This window comes from Canis lupus, chromosome 27, assembly GCF_011100685.1.
Source record: "Canis lupus familiaris isolate Mischka breed German Shepherd chromosome 27, alternate assembly UU_Cfam_GSD_1.0, whole genome shotgun sequence".
NCBI classification, from domain to species: Eukaryota; Metazoa; Chordata; class Mammalia; order Carnivora; family Canidae; genus Canis; species Canis lupus.
The window spans coordinates 39,685,271-39,702,360 of NC_049248.1; the positions used below are offsets into that span (position 1 = coordinate 39,685,271).

Consider the following 17,090-nt stretch of genomic DNA (forward strand, 5'->3'; position numbering starts at 1 on the left):
CAGTTGGAAGCAGCATAGGGCAGCAGTTAAATAATGGCTTCTGGAGCCAGCTGCCAAGGGTTCAAATCCCATCTCTGTCACTTACCACCAGTGTGGCTCTGGGCAAGTCACCCAGCTGTCAGATGGGGTTCGTAGTAGTCCATCTGCCCCGGCCCCAGGGGTCCGTGTAAGGATAAAGAAGGTTGGTTTGCAAGAGGCTTTTATTGACAGCAGGACTTGCCACAAAGTAAGTGCAGTGTAAGTATAAGCTCATTTTATTGCCATAAGCTAAGCTTCCTTCGTTCATTTGACAAATCTCTGGCAATTTGTTATTCTCTTTGGAAATCACTCAGGAGCCACTCTTTAAAGCCTTCTTTTGCTCCTTTTCTCCTTTCCCCGCATCTGTCTTACATTCCAACCTTCTCGGTTGGCCTCCCTTGGATTCCCCGACTGGCTTCCAGGTAGCCAGCTGCAGGATTTTCCCATCTCCCAGAATCTCGCGCCTTCGGCATTTAGGTGCACACTTTCCAGCATTTCCAATAACCCAAACATTTTCGATTTATAAGTGTCCACCTTCGTTCTCTTATTCGGAAATAGAATAGATGATAATATTTTCTCCCAATTCAGTCCTGTGAAACAACCTCACTTCTCCTCCTGTCTTTTCCTCCCCCAACTCCTAGACTTCCCTTTGGTAGCGAGCTGGTGTTGCGGGCCCCAGGGCCAAGGAGCTGGTGTTTCCAGGGCCAGAGGGAGAACTGGAAAGGTGGAAACATTACAAAGACAAATGCACTTTATTGATAAGGCAACAGCATTATACAGAGCTGAGGCAGAGACCCTGTCCGGCCAGGGCCACATTCGGAGGGTTGGGGGGAGAGAGGGTTGGTCCTGATTCACATTGAGACACAGGCTGAGGTGTCCCTCCTCATCCTCCTGATGGGTCAGCAGGGAAGGAGGGCAGGGGTTCAGGGTCTAGATTTGCTGTCTAAAATCCAGACCGTCCCCTAGGGGACTAGGTCAGCCTTCAGGGGAGGGGGATGTGGGGTCTGAGCTCAAGCCTGGTGTAGTGAAAAGAGCACTGGGCAGGGAGTCCACAGACCAGGCCCAGCCCTGGAGCTCCTTCTAACCAGCTGTCTGAGCTTAGGGGACCACACCCTTCTCCAAGTGTCGGTTTCCATAGGGAGTTGAACTAGTGTAGCGATTTTTAGGCCTTTTTTCCCCCACTGACCAGCGGGCTAGACCAATGTCTGCTGCGGCTAAAATCCAACAAGGGTCTCTCCCTAATTTGGGAAATAACAGCAGGACAATAACAATAATTGATGTACAGATTTTTTTTACAATGTAAGTTTTTCCCCCATAAATATTTCCTAATCAGTGGTGCCTACTACCTGCTACATTAGAATGTAGTACAAAATGGGGTCTGATTCTGAAAATAACTCATATCTAATAAATGTCAGCCTCGGCCATATAGAAGGTATTGTGCAGTAAGAAACATGGCTGCAGGATGCTTCTCCACCAGAAGAAACACCGGGCCTGGTGGACATGGACTGTGCTCACAGTGGAAGTGTGATTGCTTCTAGGGCTTTCAGAGAACAACAGAGGGTGGAGGCAGCATCCAGGAACTCCTCCCCATTGAGACAGGGAATGCAGTTGTGTTCTCCAAACTCAAGCAACCATCCGAGGGACCCCCTCTGGCTCCTGGAGGAAGCCCCTCTGCGGTGACCCCACACGCTTACAACTCACTCACCCGGGGACCCCACCCCAGAGTAAACAGAGTAAGACTTCCCACCTCCTGGGCTGGGCCAGCCCTGGAAGGGAAAATGGAATTTGACCCTCTTACCACTTTTGAATTTGGGGTGGTGGAGTGAGAAGAAGGGAACCAGACCCACATGACTCCACCCCTAAGAGGCTCCCTCTGCCTAGCCATCAGAGGCCAGCCCACACTCGCTCTACCCACAGTGAGGTGTTGGAGCACTAGCTCCTGGGTCTCTGGGGACCAGCACACTTGCAATACACCTACACAGGTGGGGAGAGCATGGCCTGGGCTGCTGGGGTCTGGGTTCTTCTCTTCCATCCCACCTTGCCAGCTGGAAAAGACATGGCCCCGCTGGTAAGCCAAGAGTATGCCCATCTCAAGATCACCCTTGACCATCCTAGGATGAGGTCTCTCTGGTACCCGCGGCCATGGTTCTCTCTCTCCTGGGTGGGAACTAAGGTACTGGAAGGGTGAGGATGAGGATGCTGCTTGGCATTTCTCTGCAACCCGGGGGCAATTCTGTCTTGCCATGTACATGGTTGGGAGGAGAGCTCTCGCCTCCACCAACCTCTTAGATGCAGGTCAAGGAGCCATGGGCTTGGAGACAGGGACAGCTGTGGCCACCATCTACCATTCTGCTGTGGGGCTGGGTTTGCCTGTCTCCCACTTCCTGGGCCCTGCTCTCATCCTCTGTGGGCCTCTCAGTGGGTGAGCTGTGGCCTTAGTGGCTGGCCCCTGCCGTGGGGAGAAAGCCCACCTTACCATAGCTACTTCTGGGAAGAATGTTACCATAGCAGTGGGATGAAGGTGGGCACTGAAGTGTTAGGCGAGTGCCCCTTGGCCAGCAGAGGTGGGTGAGGAGGGAGTTGTGACCTTTGTCACCTTGGTTTTGGTCATCCTTGGCAGTGAGTGTCCTAGGCAGGCCAGGGGCAGGAAGGCAAAGGGAGAAGACCCCATCATGGCACGCTGCCCTGGGACAGAACAGCACAGCTTGGCTGCAGAGTAGGATGGGGGTGGGGGGTGGGGTTTTTGGCTAGTGATGTATGGTGGGTGGGGCAGGGGAAGGAGATCCCCACAAGGTTATGGACGGATGGGCCTGGAGTGGGGGGAGGTACAGGTATCTCTGTCCCTGAGGGATGGATGCATTTCTCCTGTCTGACTGTTCCCTCAGCATCAGCCAGCAGCCACTTTTGGAATGGTAGGGTTATCCCTGGGCAAGGCCCCACCTTCAACGTCTGCCCTCTGCCCCCACTTGAGTTTCTGTGTCAAATAAACAGCAATTCCTCATGACTGAGGTCTCAAGGGATGTGGGGGGGGGGGGTGTAGCCTGTGGCCTGCAGGAAAGGGAGCCTGGTGTTAGGTTGGGCAGGAGACAGGGGTTGGGTGGGGAGGGGAGGTGGGAGAGGAAGGGCTGAATTCCACGGGGTGAGGGAGGGTTGGTGTGGCAGCAGCCAGCTCCAGACCAGGGCACAAGGCCCCAGAGGAACAGCCCCACCCAAGAGCCACTGCAGGCCGTCCTAGTCAGGAAATCTCATTGCCAAACACCTCCAGCACAAGGGGTGTGAGCTTCATGCTGCACTCGGGCTGGAAGGAGAGGCAGCGGTACTGCTTGGAGTGCTCCTCATTGAGGCTACGCAGGTCGGCCAGCTTCTGGATCATCTTGGCGTACAGCAGGTGGCTGCCTGGGGGCGGGTGGCGGCAGCGGATGTAGGTCTGCAGTGTGTTGGACAGGCGGTCTTGGAGGGCCTCAACCAGCGCAGCATCCTGCACCCCGGGACGGTCTGCGAGCACAGGGAGACAGGAGAAGTCACAGGAGCTTGGAGCCAGGTCCCTTAATATTTCAATCTCCCCAGTACCCCTATGCCCAGACAGACACACAGCCTCAGCAGCCTCCTAGGTCACCCCTGTATGACTGCTGACCTGTGACCCCACAGTCCTCCCTCAAGCCTCTCAACCACTTCCGCTTGCATTTAGGATCAAGCCCCATGTCTCACCTGACCCCATCTCCAGCTCAACTCTCTCCCTCTGTCTCTGTGCTTTCTTTCTTTCTTTCTTTCTTTCTTTCTTTCTTTCTTTCTTTCTTTCTTTCTTTCTTTCTTTCTTCTTTTTTTCTTTCAGATTTTATTTATTTATTCATGAGAGACACAGAGAGAGAGAGAGAGAGGCAGAGACATAGGCAGAGGGAGAAGCAGGCTCCTCACAGGGAGCCCAATGTGTGACTCAATCCCCAGACCCCAGGATCATGCCCTGAGCCGAAGGCAGATAGATGCTTGATCACTGAGCCACCCAGGCATCCCTATGCTCCCTCTTCCCATCAGTATCTTGATGTGCCATGCTCTTTGGCCTCCAGGCTTCACATTTGTGTTCCCTCTGCCTGAACTTAGCTCTTGTATCTTTGCCTCTTACAAATCTTTTGGATAACAGCTTAAAAGATCTTCCTCAAGAGGGCCATTCCTGATGAGCCCCTATCTCTAGTCCTTAGACTGCATCAAATTCTCTCCCTCTATTATACCCTGCTATAGTATCATACATGTCTTTATTTTTAAAAACGCATCACATTAAAATTATCAATAATAGTGATTGTTTAATGTTTCCTCCTATACATCATGGAATAAAAGTCCGTGTCCTGTTTGCTGCTGAATCCCAAAGCCCAGCACAGCTCCTGATACCTAGCAGGTGCTTGAGAAATTTTTGCTGGATATATGAAGGAATGAATGCGTGAATCTGGCTGGGCAGGGAGAGGGGAGCCCATATTCCCTTCATGGGTCCCCAGCCCATCCCTGATCAGAGGCCATTTGCTTGTTCCGTCAACATAGGCAGAGGCAGGGCTGCCCCCTTTAGGCCTCATCACCCATATAATATCCCCAGGACCACAATAACCTCCTCCTCAGCTTGTCTCTCTCTCTCCTCCTACCCCAACAAACAGAAGAAGAGCTGAAGGACCAGATTGAGCACACTGCCTCCAAAATCTGTCAGGTAATCTTTCTAGGCAGAACCATCTTATAAGCCCCAAGTTTTTATACCTTACCCCACAGGTGATCTCAAGTGGCAGCAAAGTTCAGTCCAGTTCACACAAAGGCAGAACCTGAGTACTGGGAACATCTAGACCTGTCTGTGTCCTGAGAAACCCCATTTATCTGGTTCCTCAGAGTCCCACCTGTGAATTACCTGTGGTCTCAGGGCCAAAGGCAGTGAGGGACCCCTCAACATACACATATCATATGGGCTGTGCAAAACCAGAAAAGTGGGTGTTTCTTAATCTTTCTCTTCTATTGCTCACTCCGCCCTCCAGACCACCCTGCTGGCCCTCAGCAGGGCTTAGTGCTTCATATTCCCCCTTCCCAGGTTCCCAAATTCCTCATACCTGGGGAGAGAATGCAGATGGCCATGAGCAGGACATGCTCCTCCTCATGCAAGTTCAGCTTCTTCAGTCCCACCTGGAACTTGATGAGGGGCTCAATCAGCTCCAGGCTGTGTCCGGCTGCGAGAGAGATGGCCAGAAGCTGTGGGCAGAACTGAGGAGCCACCTACCCAAACCATCCCTCCAACCCCACCCACCTCCAACCCTGCCTAGGTCTGCCTTTCACCCTTCTCTCCCTGTTGCTGCCTAATCCCTCCTATGTGCCTCATCAGGGTCTATGACCCCCAGGAAGGGCAGGGCCAGATTCTGGGAGCTGGAGAGGGCGGAGGTGGGGCCCAAAGGTACCTTTGGCCACATCACTGACTCGGTACTTGTAGTCCTGGCTGCCACAGGTCCAGGACATGTCGTCCATGATGAAGGACTGGTTGGAGCGCAACATGATGACCTCGATGGCACTTGATTTCAGCAGCACAATCTGGTCCTCAGAAGTGAGGTCTCTGCCAGGGAGGGCAGGGAGAAGTCAGGTTACTGGTCAAGAACTTCAAGTCACGCAAATCAGTGGAGTGCCCTGGGTCCTTCATTGAGGAGTTGGTGGTCTGATCAGAAAGGGAAAAACTTGTTCCTGATGGAGAACAACTCAAGGCTGTGATTGGACAGCAAGGCTGGAAGTAAATGAGCTCACTTACTAAGGCAGGGAAAGCCCAGGGACCCACCAAGTGTCCCCGGCCTAAGTGGCCAGAGCTGTTAGGGACAAGAAGAGCCTGAGGACGCCCTCAGGGTTACAGTGTGAATATGGAGGTATGGTCACAGTCGTCTTCAACCCCTCTCATGCCTTCTTCTTCTCCCCCTCCTGTCCTCTCGTCCTTCTCAGAAGTAAAGCTCAGCCAACTCTGTCTCCAGGACATCTCTGGAGCCCTTGGCCTCCTTCCCACCACCTCTGGGACCGTTCTGGTTCACAGCTCCATCATCTTTGTCAGTTGCCTGTTACTCGCACTCTGGGATCCCATCGCCGTTGGGTCTCTCTTCCATGTTGCTTATGGTGACTGTAGGGAGATATCGCCTGGGCTCGGAAACCCTCACTGACTTTCAACCCCCTCAGGATCAAGCCCGCACTCCATCGCCTGGCTTCAACCTGTCTGTCCAGCCCTCTTCCCTTCACAAACTCCACCAACCCTCTATCCTAGCAACTTCAGACCACTCCTTGTTCAACATTGTGCGCGTTCTTACTCCAGCTTGCCTCTGGGCATGTGACAGCTCCAGCCAAGGAAGCCCTTTCTCCTCTCCTGCACCACCACGTCTTCCTGACTCTGAAGCCAGTGAGATGTCTGTCAGATTCCCTGCCACCCGGTGACCTTTAGGAGAATAGAGCCATTTCTTCATGGCCTGCGGCTTGCACGCCTGCTTTGCCCTTTCTCCTTCAGCTCTGCTCTTCATGGGCTTGTCTGCAGCTTGAACTGTAAGCTACTTGAGGGCCAACAACACTTCAATCACCTCAGTGTTGCCCACACTAGATTATTGAGCCCTGAGCACAACGAGAAGGTCAGTAACTGCGTGCTGATGAGTCAAGAGGCCAATGACTAGTTCCACTCTTCTGAGTCACTAGCTGGGCTTGCCTGAACAATGACAAGGAACAAGCAGCACCCACAGATCTGCTTGCTTCCAGTTTTCCCTCCTTTTCTTTCCCTGAGTGTCTAGTTCCACCTGGATATCCTGTAGAAGGGCTGCCATCCTCTCCTGTGGCTGCACTTTGCTACATAGAAAGGTGGGAACTGGGTGTTCACTGATGAGAGTTCCGTATCAACAGGGGACAGGTGATGGCTAGGATGGCCACAAAGGGTCTGCCCTGAAAAAAATCTCAAAGCCCTAGAGTTGGAAGGCTTTGTGATCTTAAAGGCATGTGATCCATTTCCTTCTTCAGCATTCCCTACAGATGCAGGGTCCTTCTGGGGCCAGGATACTGGTGGTCTCTGGATGTAGCCATGAGGTTGTTAACCTCTGGGTTACCAGCTTCTTCTGCTATTGAGCTGCATCCACTGCTTATGGTTCTGTCCTCTCAAGGAACACAGAACCAGACTTCTCCATTAGCCATGGGGCATCTTTTAATCATTTAAAGAAAGTTACCATGCTCCTCTGCATCTTCTCCTGGACAGACAGCCCCAGTGACACGGGGTCACACATCTCACCACCTTTGTCACTTTTCTCCTGATGCTCAATACACAAAAATAAACACTGATGCCTCATTGGGGATTTACCTCATTATACAATAAAAGATGCTCATTATTAAATCTTTGCAAAATACAGGAAAAATATAAAAGCAAATAAAAATTGCTCATAACCACAATGACCATTTGGGTGTATTTCCTTCCTATCTTTTTTTTAAAATGCAAATCTCCCTCTTTTTTTAAAAGAAGTTACTTATTTATTTGTGAGAGGGAAGGAGAGAAAAAGAGCGTGCACCTGCACACACGACCATGTGAGTTGGGGGGAGGGAGCAGAAGTCGAGAACCCTCAAGCAGACCCTCTGCTGAAGTGTGGAGCCTGTCTTGGGGCTCCATCTCAGGACGCATGAGCTCACGACCTGAGCAGAAACCGAGTCTGATGCCCAATCAACTGAGCCACCCGGATGCCTTGCCAATCTCCCTTTTTAAAACATACTTGAGTTCATAGCAATTCTGTGTCCCATTTCCTACACCATGAACATTTCTTTAGCCCAGTCCATAACGAGTTGCATACAATTACAGCTTACCAACATACTACAAGTTATTTAACCAGTCTTCCCGCCACCTATTTTGGGACATTTTGGGTGCTTCTAATTTTTGCCATTTTAAGCAATTCTGTAAGGCATTTCTTTGTATGTAACCTTTTGTTCAATGGCCCATTCGAAATGGATGGCCAGAAGGGAACCAGCATCCACTTGTGCCTTGCCAGAGAGACTTTAGTGGTACCTTGCTGCTGTGATCCAGGCACGCTGCTTCTATGAAAGCAAACCTAGAACAGCCTCACATTATGGCCCAGCAATTCACAGACTTTCTATGTGCGACTCACAGCCAGCAGAGGGGACAGTAGTGGGTGGGGGTACAGGTGGAAATGAAGGGGAAATCGGTCAGAGATCGATTCCTGCTGACAGGTGCCAGCTCAGGCTCCCTGCCTCCTCCCCGGACCTGGGTAATATTTATATACCCTGATCGGTTTTCACACCGGTGGCCGGCTGCTTCTGGGCACCTGTGAGGCACTCTGGAGACGTGCCACTGTCTGGTCTTCCCGGCCCCTCCTCGCCGGCATTCCCACGGTACCTCCAGCAGGCCTCTTTGGGTTCTTATCTCTTCACCGCAATTGTCTCAATGTCTATCTCTCCCATCAGACACTGAGCCCTGGAGGCCAGGAACTGTGTCCTAGTTAGCTTGTATCCTTCACAGCTTATGGAGGAAAGTTTGTTATACTAGGTGACCAAGGGGATACAGAGGAAAGAACATGGGAAGAGGGACACACTGTGACCTCAGGCCTCTGACCAGGAAGGAGCCCCTGGGAATAGAAATGGTAGTGAGGTCAAAGGCCTTTTGCCCATAGGGCTGGGCTCTAGCTGGTTCGGCCTGGTCCCTCTTCCATCTCTCTTTGCAACGAAACCTGGAGGTCCTTGGTTCTTAGATCCCAGATCGCTCCTGGCCATTTGGATGCTGCTCCGGAGACCACTTCCTCCAGGCCTTCCTTCTGAGGCGCTGAGGCAGGGAGATTTGTGGGGTGCAGGCTGAGAGGCTGAGGGAGGGGAGGTGGGAAGCAGGAGCAGGGCCCAGGCCTTGACCACAGTGCAGTTCACACCCAGCACGGCCCATTCGGTCCCGCCCCACTCTGGTCCCAAGCCTGCGCTGGAGTATCAGCCTGCCCCCGCCACCCCCCCTGCACTCACCCACACAGAAGTCTCATCCTGCCCTCCCCACACCCTCCACCCCTGCCTACAGGCAGCAGGATCAAAGACACCAGGGCCATAGCCACTGTTCTTTCACTTCTTGGAACAACAGAACCCTGAAGCACAGAAACCAGCAGAGCTGGGGAGCTGTGGGGCTGGCCCCCCCTGGGGCCCACCGGAGCCGGGCCTTTGGCCTCCATCCAGGCCCGACATCACCTCCGTCCAGTCACAGGGAGTATCCACACCAGTGTCTCCCCCACCCCCAGAGCTCTTGGTAAGGCCTGCTCCATTTTTACTGGAACATCTTCCATTCTGAGACTTCCTAAGTCAGTCTGGAGAGAGAAAAGCCAACCCAAGCACGGGTAGGATCAATGTAACCGATTTTGGATCAGCAGCTGGATTGGGTCAGTGGCGGCTCCTATATACCTTACTTTGGCCATGACTGCCCAGCTAGGCTAGGGAGCCCTGGAAAATGAGGCCGGATACGGAAGCCAGGGGGCAGACTACAACTCATTCCTGGAGAGAGACTTTAGGGGTGGGTTGTGCTACTTGTGTCAGGGTGTGTGAGGCAAGGGGAAGGGCCAGGGGCCAAGGGCATGGGAGAAAAACGGAGGTTTGGGTTACTACAGGGCGGGGGTTGCATTGGGGTCATCCGGTTAAATGGATGGTTTTTTTGAAGGACAGCTTTGCCATGTGTGCAATCCTAGCCACCACTTCGAAGCAGCAAATCTGAGCCTCTGGACAGAGCTGGGGGGCCCTGTACTCCAGCTCCCCTACCAGGCTAAGAGAAATGAGGACTGCTCTCTAGAACTAGGATAGGAGCCAGGTGCTACCATGTTTCCATCGGCACCTTGAAGTGTTTTTGTCTTTAGCTGTTTACACAAAACAAGACTTTGGAACAGACCTAGTTTGCAAACACTAAGTAGAAGAGTGTGGGAGGGAGCTGGAACTCGTGCTAAGCGGAATGTGTTGTCAGTTCCAAGGAAAGGCTCTGGAGGGTAAATCCCAGGCCCAGTGCAATCCTGAGCTCACAGGTGACACTCAGTAGCTCACTCCTGCTGGATGCCACAGTGGCCCTTGTTCCTACTGCGACCAAAATGGGCAAAGCAGTAAGGACATCTCAAGGGCGGCGGGATGCAGGAAGCGAGTTTGATGTTTTTACAATCTTTACTATTCTTTACAATTTTCAATGAATTCCTGGGGGAAGAGCATAGAAGAACCTCTGGCATCTGGGTTGCTGAGGCAAAAATAACACAGAGCCCGGCTGTCTCAGGGCGGACACAAACTGGGAAGAACTGGGCTTGGCTCTCTGAGTGATCACCAACTAGCTGTCAATGCAGTCATTGAGACACTAACTTGTGGCTTCCTCGCGTGGCAGAGAGAGTCACCAAACAATAAATAGCACGTTGCGTTGAGTTTGCATTCAGAGCGGGCCAATGTCAAATAATTTGGGGACTCCCAGAATTCCAGCACTGAATCTGAGCATCAGCATCTAGAAAGCACTCACAAGCCCCTTCTGCTGGCAACTGCAAATACTTCGCCTTGAACTCAGGCTAACAGCGCTTACTAGTGATTTCTTCCTTTCTATTTCTCAACCACATTGTATATATATATATTGCATGGCAATGCTCCAAATGGTGTAAATAATATGGCAATATAGATATAACTACCTCCCAACATTCCTCTAAAAGCGTCTACACTCTCTTACTTTAAGAATATTTAACGACGCATGCACAGCTATTTAAATAGAAGTATACGTGTCATTATTATTATTTTTTTTATACGTGTCATTATTACCAAAACAATGAAACAGCTGAATGAATGAGATGCATCAATGAATCTAAAACTCAGGATCTTTACTCCAGTAGAATTCCTTACACCTGTTTTGGCAAAAGGTCTCAGTATGGTGAGGGAAAGGCCTTTTCACAGAAATTTGAGTGAAGGAGGTCCAGGTTATGCGTGCTAGGAAATCTGTCTTTCTCTGGGATCCCTAAATTATTTCGCAAGTCCCTTGTGCAACACCCCTTCTCCTATCATTTCATTTTGGTTTCAGATTTTGGTGTGGAGGGTTAATGAAGGTTTAATTTAAAGGGTTAACATGAGGATTAGACCCAAGCCAGCTAAAGTGTCCACAGCAGTGAACTTGGAAATCTAGACCTTGGCTCTGACACATACTGGCTCTGAGACTAGAAAATGATCCTGACTGGCCACTGAACCTCTCTGGGCTTCTGTTCTGTCATCCAGAAACTGTGGGGTTTGGATAGCTCTCCAATGCTGGCCTGCTGAATAACGCTGGATGGGCTGTACTTCTCAGACATTGTGATGTAGGCGGTCTGGGGTAGGGTCTGGGTCTCTATTTGGGGAAGCGGTGGATTGGTGATCTCCACCAATCTAGGATTCTGACTCTTACCTGAACCCTGGAATCATCTTGGCAAAGCCAATGACCTTTTGGATGCTGTAACTGACCAGGTCAGCTAGGTGGGGCAGCATGGAGAGCTGGGACAGGTCCAGGGTCAGAGAAGAAGTCATCTGAGTCTTCTTCCCTCAGATCCAGATTGGAGAAGCTGGTTGGCTCCATCACGTCTGGGGAAGGATGAGGAAAGAGAAAGAGCTGCTGATACTTGAGTCAGGTGCCCTCCTCCTTGGCCCTGTGAGGACCTCCCATGCCCTAGCGTCAGGGCTAGCCAGGAATGCCATAGTGACTGCCTGTCTCCAAGGTCATTCTTCAGCCCAGCCTTTCTTCTAAGACTCCCCCTGGCTTTTCTTGCAAGCAGAGCAAGGCACTAAAATCAAAGACCAGAGATACTCCAAGAAATGAGATTTCCTCAAGCCATGATTTTGTAGATCACATGTTGTTTCTAATGACCTCAATTCAAAAATGAATTTGGAACCAATGAACTTATGGAAAACAATGTTCAACCTCACTAATGATCAAATGACTGTGGAATAGAACATCTACACTGTCACCTATAAACTAGAAACAAATATGTTTAAATGTGGATGCCAGTGTTTGTAAGATGCAGGGAATTAGGCAACCCTTGTGCCATGCGGCGCTAAACGAAGCATAAATTTGTGCAAAGTAATCAGAGAGCGATTTGACTACAGGCACCAGAAGCCTCCAATTATGTATATTCTTTGACCAGTAATCCTACTTCCATAAATTCATCATAAGGAAAAAAATCTGGAATAAGTGCAAATATTTAGCCACAAGCATACTGTTATCTTAATGAAAATCTGGGACACAATCTAGATTAGATATGCTATTGAACATTCATGCCCCAGAATACTAATCAGTCTTTAAGCATGATATTCTAGAAGTATATTGAATGACATGAAAATGATATATAATGTACTGTTAAAAGAAAAAAGAAAATTACCAGATTTTGTATAGCATAATCTCACTTGTAAATATACAAATGCATTTAAAGAAAAAAAAAAGTGGGAAATAGATATATCACAGTGTTAATAGTGATTACCTTTGGGTAGTGGGTTTAAAGATTTTACATATAAAATAAATAAAATCCTTAAAAAGGGGAGAGATGGGGCAGCCCGGGTGGCTCAGCAGTTTAGCGCCGCCTTCAGCCCAGGGTCTGATCCTGGAGACCAGGGATTGTGTCCCACATTGGGCTCCCTGCATGGAGCCTGCTTCTCCCTCTGCCTGTGTCTCTGCCTCTCTCTCTGTCTCTCATGAATAAATAAACGAAATCTTAAAAAAAAAAAAAAGGTGGAGGGGGGAGATGCCTGGGTGGCTCAGTTGGTTAATCATCTGCCTTCGGCTCAGGTCATGATCCCAGGACCCTGGGATCGAGCCCCACATCGGGCTCCCTACTCAATGGGAAGTTTGCTTCTCCCTCTCCTGCTGCCCCTCACTCCCTCTCTGCCCCACTTGTATTCTCTTGCTCTCTCTCACTCAAATAAATAAAATCTTTTAAATATTTTACATTTATAAAAATCTTTATTTTATATGTATATAACTAGCTTATCTTATCTGAATGCCTACAATAAACATGTATTACTTCTGCTTAATATTTTTAATTAAGAGTGCCAATGAGTTTGAATCTTATATATTTTGATTTATTTTTGAAAGATGGTATCTATTTATTCAGGAGAGACAGAGAGACAGAGACCTAGGCAGAGGGAGAAATAGGCTCCCCATGGGGAGCCCAATGTGGGACTTGATCCCAGGACCCCGGAATCACAACCTGAGCCAAATGCAGACACCCAACCACTGGGCCACCCAGGTGCCCCTATTTATTTATTTTTATATTAAGTAATCTCTATGCCCAACATGGGGCTTGAATTCATGGCTCCAAGATCAAGAACTACATGCTACAACCACTGAGCCGGGCACCCCTTTAAAATAAATAGATGCTATCCTGAACATACCACTAGTGGGGCTGAGCACCTCATATCAATTAACCTATGAGGGTATCAAAACTCCCAAATAATACGGGATTATTAAAAGCTGAATGTATAACATGTAGACTGATCCTCATTGATGCAAATACATATCCCACCAAGGGAAAAGAGCAGCCAAGTGGGGAGAGAAGATGAACACTTGAGAAGAATCCCTATAAGACAAAGGGCTCCAAGGGTCCGTCAATCTCTGCAAGGGTCACAGCTTCCCTCTAGTCCCTGACCACGTCCCTCCTGTCACTCCCGGGTGGGTAGACACCATGTCTGGCTCCACTGCTATCCTTTCCTGTCCATCTGACACTGAGACCCTCTCCACCTCTTTTGGATCTGGGCACAGATCCATCAATAAGTCTGGAAGGACCATATCTGAGGGTCCTCATTCCCCAGAGGAAAGGGGTTTTCCCACGCCTGCCCTCCTGTGGGATCCACGCACAAGGTGGTAGGGTTGGGTGAGAGGCAGAGGGATGAAGGACAGGGGGAGAGGGAGGATGGAGCAGGAAGTCGGAGAAGACGGTAGGGATGGACCATAAGGAGGAGCTGGAGATGACGCGTGCTATAGCGGTCCCCCAGAGCTTGGGATGGGGGGAAGGGAAGCTGCAATGGGCCCCAGTGTTCTCCTTCTACCCCAAACCTTTGATGACTATGGTCAATGATACTGTTTTGTACATCTGAAAGTTGGTAAGAGGGTGGATCTTAAAAATTCTCATCACAAGGAAAAAAAAAACTTTGTAACTCTGAGATGATGGGTAGTAACTATACTTACCATAATCATTTTGTAATTTATACATGTATCAAACTATTGTGTAGCACACACCTGAAACTAATACAATTAGTTCTATGTCAATTATATCTCAATAAATATATTGGATACTGGGAAAAAAAAAAAAAAAACCCAAACCAGAATCCCCTAAAAGGCCTAGGCTCAAAATATCATTTAAAGGAATCAGATTACGCACATGGAGGGGGGCAGGAGCAGAAGCCTGGCAGGAAGGAAAGAGCAGGGACTCCCCAGACAGACCCTGCCCGGCCAGACCCCAGCTTGGCTTCTTCCCCAGCATGGGCCCTCGGGCTACTTAGCCCTGAGCTGTAGAAAATGGGGGGTTGACCTGAGGACACTGTGTGGCACACAGTATGGCAGTGCTGTCCTCTCATCCACAGCCAAGGACAGGTGGGCTGTGGAAGCTCTGGGCTCTTGCTGGGCTCCGCTGGCAGGGCAGGGGCCGTGGGGGCTCACCCAGAGGGGCCGGGTAGGGACCCTGGCTGGGCGGGGGCTGCGGGGGGGCTCACCCAGGGGGCCGGGTAGGGACTCTGGCTGGGCGGGGGCCACGGGGGTTCACCCAGAGGGGCCGGGTAGGGACCACTGGCGGGGTGGGGGCCGTGAGGGGCTCACCCAGAAGGGCCGGGTAGGGACCCTGGCTGGGCGGGGGCTGCGGGGGGCTCACCCAGAGAAGCCGGGTAGGGACCACTGGCGGGGTGGGGGCCGCAAGGGGCTCACCTAGAGGGGCCGGGTAGTGATCCGAGCAGGAGGAAGAGGAGTCCCCGGAGACGCTGGGCGTGTGGGCCGAGGAGGGCCTGGACGAATGGCTCCCTCCACCCCCATCTCCACGAACTGGAGGCTGCAAGGGAAAGCCGGAGCATCAGAAGCGCACATTTGGGGCCACCCTCCCACCCTGCCCCGGATCTCCAACAGGAGGCTTGGAGGAAGGCCTGCGGGGGCGGAGGCCTCCCCAGGGCCAGAGCAGCCTCCACCGCTGCCCGGTGCTGGCTGCCCCCCGCGGCCCTCCGTCCCTCTCCCCCGCCCGGCTCCCACCCCGCGGCTCATCGTCCAGGCCACGTACCCGGAACTGGGTGAAGTCGGCATAGGTGGGGTCGTAGGTCTTGTGGTGGGCATCCAGCAGGATGGCGATGATGCGCTGCTGCTCCTCCGACAGCTTGGGCCGCAGACTGTCCCTCAAGGCTTCCTCCTCCTTCCGCTTCAGGATCATCTCCCGCTTCCGCTGCACCTCCTCATCTGTCAAGATGACTGTGGGGCAGGAAGGGGGATGTTGGGGGGACTGAGCCTGCAGCTCCCCTTACTCCAGGTGCTAAAGGCAAACAGATGGGAGGGGCCAATCCCCTCACCCTCCACCCTCAGAGCTCCTAAGGCCCGGCACTTACTGCCATGGGGGGCTCCAAGCCCACTATAAAGGTGGAAAATTGGGTTTCCTATTGAAAAGGCAGGTGCATGAGAGAGGAGGAAAAAGGATCTGAGAGGTGGGATGGTCAGGCATTATTAGCGAGTCTGGGTTCTCAGAAGCAAGTGATATGACTCTGGGCAAACTGAACTCTCGAGGCTTTGGTTACCCCACTAATCCAACAAAAAGTTTGCTCCATAAAACCTCTATTAAGGTCGCTTTGTGGTTCCTTCCTCCAAAAAGTGTGTGCATGTGGGGCGGCAGGGTGATACCCCCTACCTTGAAGGGTGGACAGTTTTGAGAACTGAATGCCTAACACAGAGCAGCTGCTCATTAAATGTTGGTTCCTGTCTTTTCCCCCTCACATTCGTTGCCCACGATCTTGAGGGAGACACTGGGGGAGGAAGGGTGGGAGTGGCCCTCTGTGGCCAGTCCCAGGGTCGGAAGCCAGGACATGCTGAAAGACCCTTCTACACGGGCATTTCCACGTCCAAGTTTCCAGGCATGGGCGTTTGATCTACTCTGACCAACTTAGAAAGACTTTGCTTCTTTGGTTCCCTGCAAAACAACCTCTCCTCCAGCCTGTCCAGTCTTGACAGTTCTGCCCAAGGAAGTCTTTGAGCCCTCTGGAAGTCCCGAAGATAACACCTTGAAGCTCCGATCTGCAGCTGTCTCCAGCTGCTAGCCAGGGTGTCTGATGACGGGGAGACCCTCCACCACCATCATGCTGTGCGGGGGCTTCCGCGGTGGTGCCCACCTCACCGTGCTGGGCCGCTGCCCGGGAGGGCAGGGCTGTGAGCAGGGATGCCTGGCACGGCAGCCAGGCAAACAGACCTCCTGGCCAGGGCTTGCAGAGTGCTGACGGCAGGAGTGGGCACTGGGGCCCTTGGCCTGTAGCTACTTGCTCTGTGCTGGTGTTGCCAGCACTTCTGCCCACAGAACTGGGGAGTTTCACAAGAGCAGGGAAAGGAACCAGAACCCCAGAGTGGGTGGGTGCTGGGCTTCAGGAGAGGCCCACCGGCCCAGACCCCTCAGGTGTGGGTGTGGGGGAGAACGAAAGAAGCTTCTGGGAGGTGAGGGAGAGCCTATGGGGGGCGGGGGGGAGGTGGGAGTGGGTAACCAGGGGCGAAGGATGGCAAGTTCCCTCCATAGCTGAGGTAAGCCATACTAAGAGGAGGACTGGGGGAGGCCACGCCCAGGTGAGTGACTCACCTGCCCAAAGAGCTGCCAACCCTCTCCCACAGTGGGTGTCTGCTCAGACCCCAAGAGGTCAAGTGGGGTGGAAGAGTAAGGAGCAAGGAGTGTTCCATTCAAGGCAAGGTACGAGGCCCTTACCTGGGGAATCCAAGAATAGGTGTCTGATCGTCCCTGCTCACCTGAGGGTGGGTGCAGGAGGTGGTGGGGTGTGAGGGAGGGAGCTCTGCGATTCATGCCACGGGCATCCGTGGACACGCTTCTCGGCTTGACAGGGCTTTGATAATCTCTTGTGATTCTATGATGTCA

The 17,090-nt window shown here is 51.7% G+C and overlaps 1 protein-coding gene across 1 annotated transcript in view; it reads right to left on the reverse strand.

The window, feature by feature from the left end:
• Nucleotides 1–747: 747 nt before the first annotated feature.
• The window catches only part of VDR (vitamin D receptor), a 56,643-nt gene continuing 40,300 nt past the window's right edge, over nt 748–17,090 (reverse strand). The window contains 8 exon segments of the mRNA XM_038577464.1: nt 748–3,189; nt 3,191–3,513; nt 5,097–5,213; nt 5,439–5,590; nt 11,408–11,520; nt 11,522–11,580; nt 14,909–15,029; nt 15,252–15,436. Coding sequence (XP_038433392.1) covers nt 3,031–3,189; nt 3,191–3,513; nt 5,097–5,213; nt 5,439–5,590; nt 11,408–11,520; nt 11,522–11,580; nt 14,909–15,029; nt 15,252–15,436 — 1,229 coding nt within the window. The 3' untranslated portion in view covers nt 748–3,030.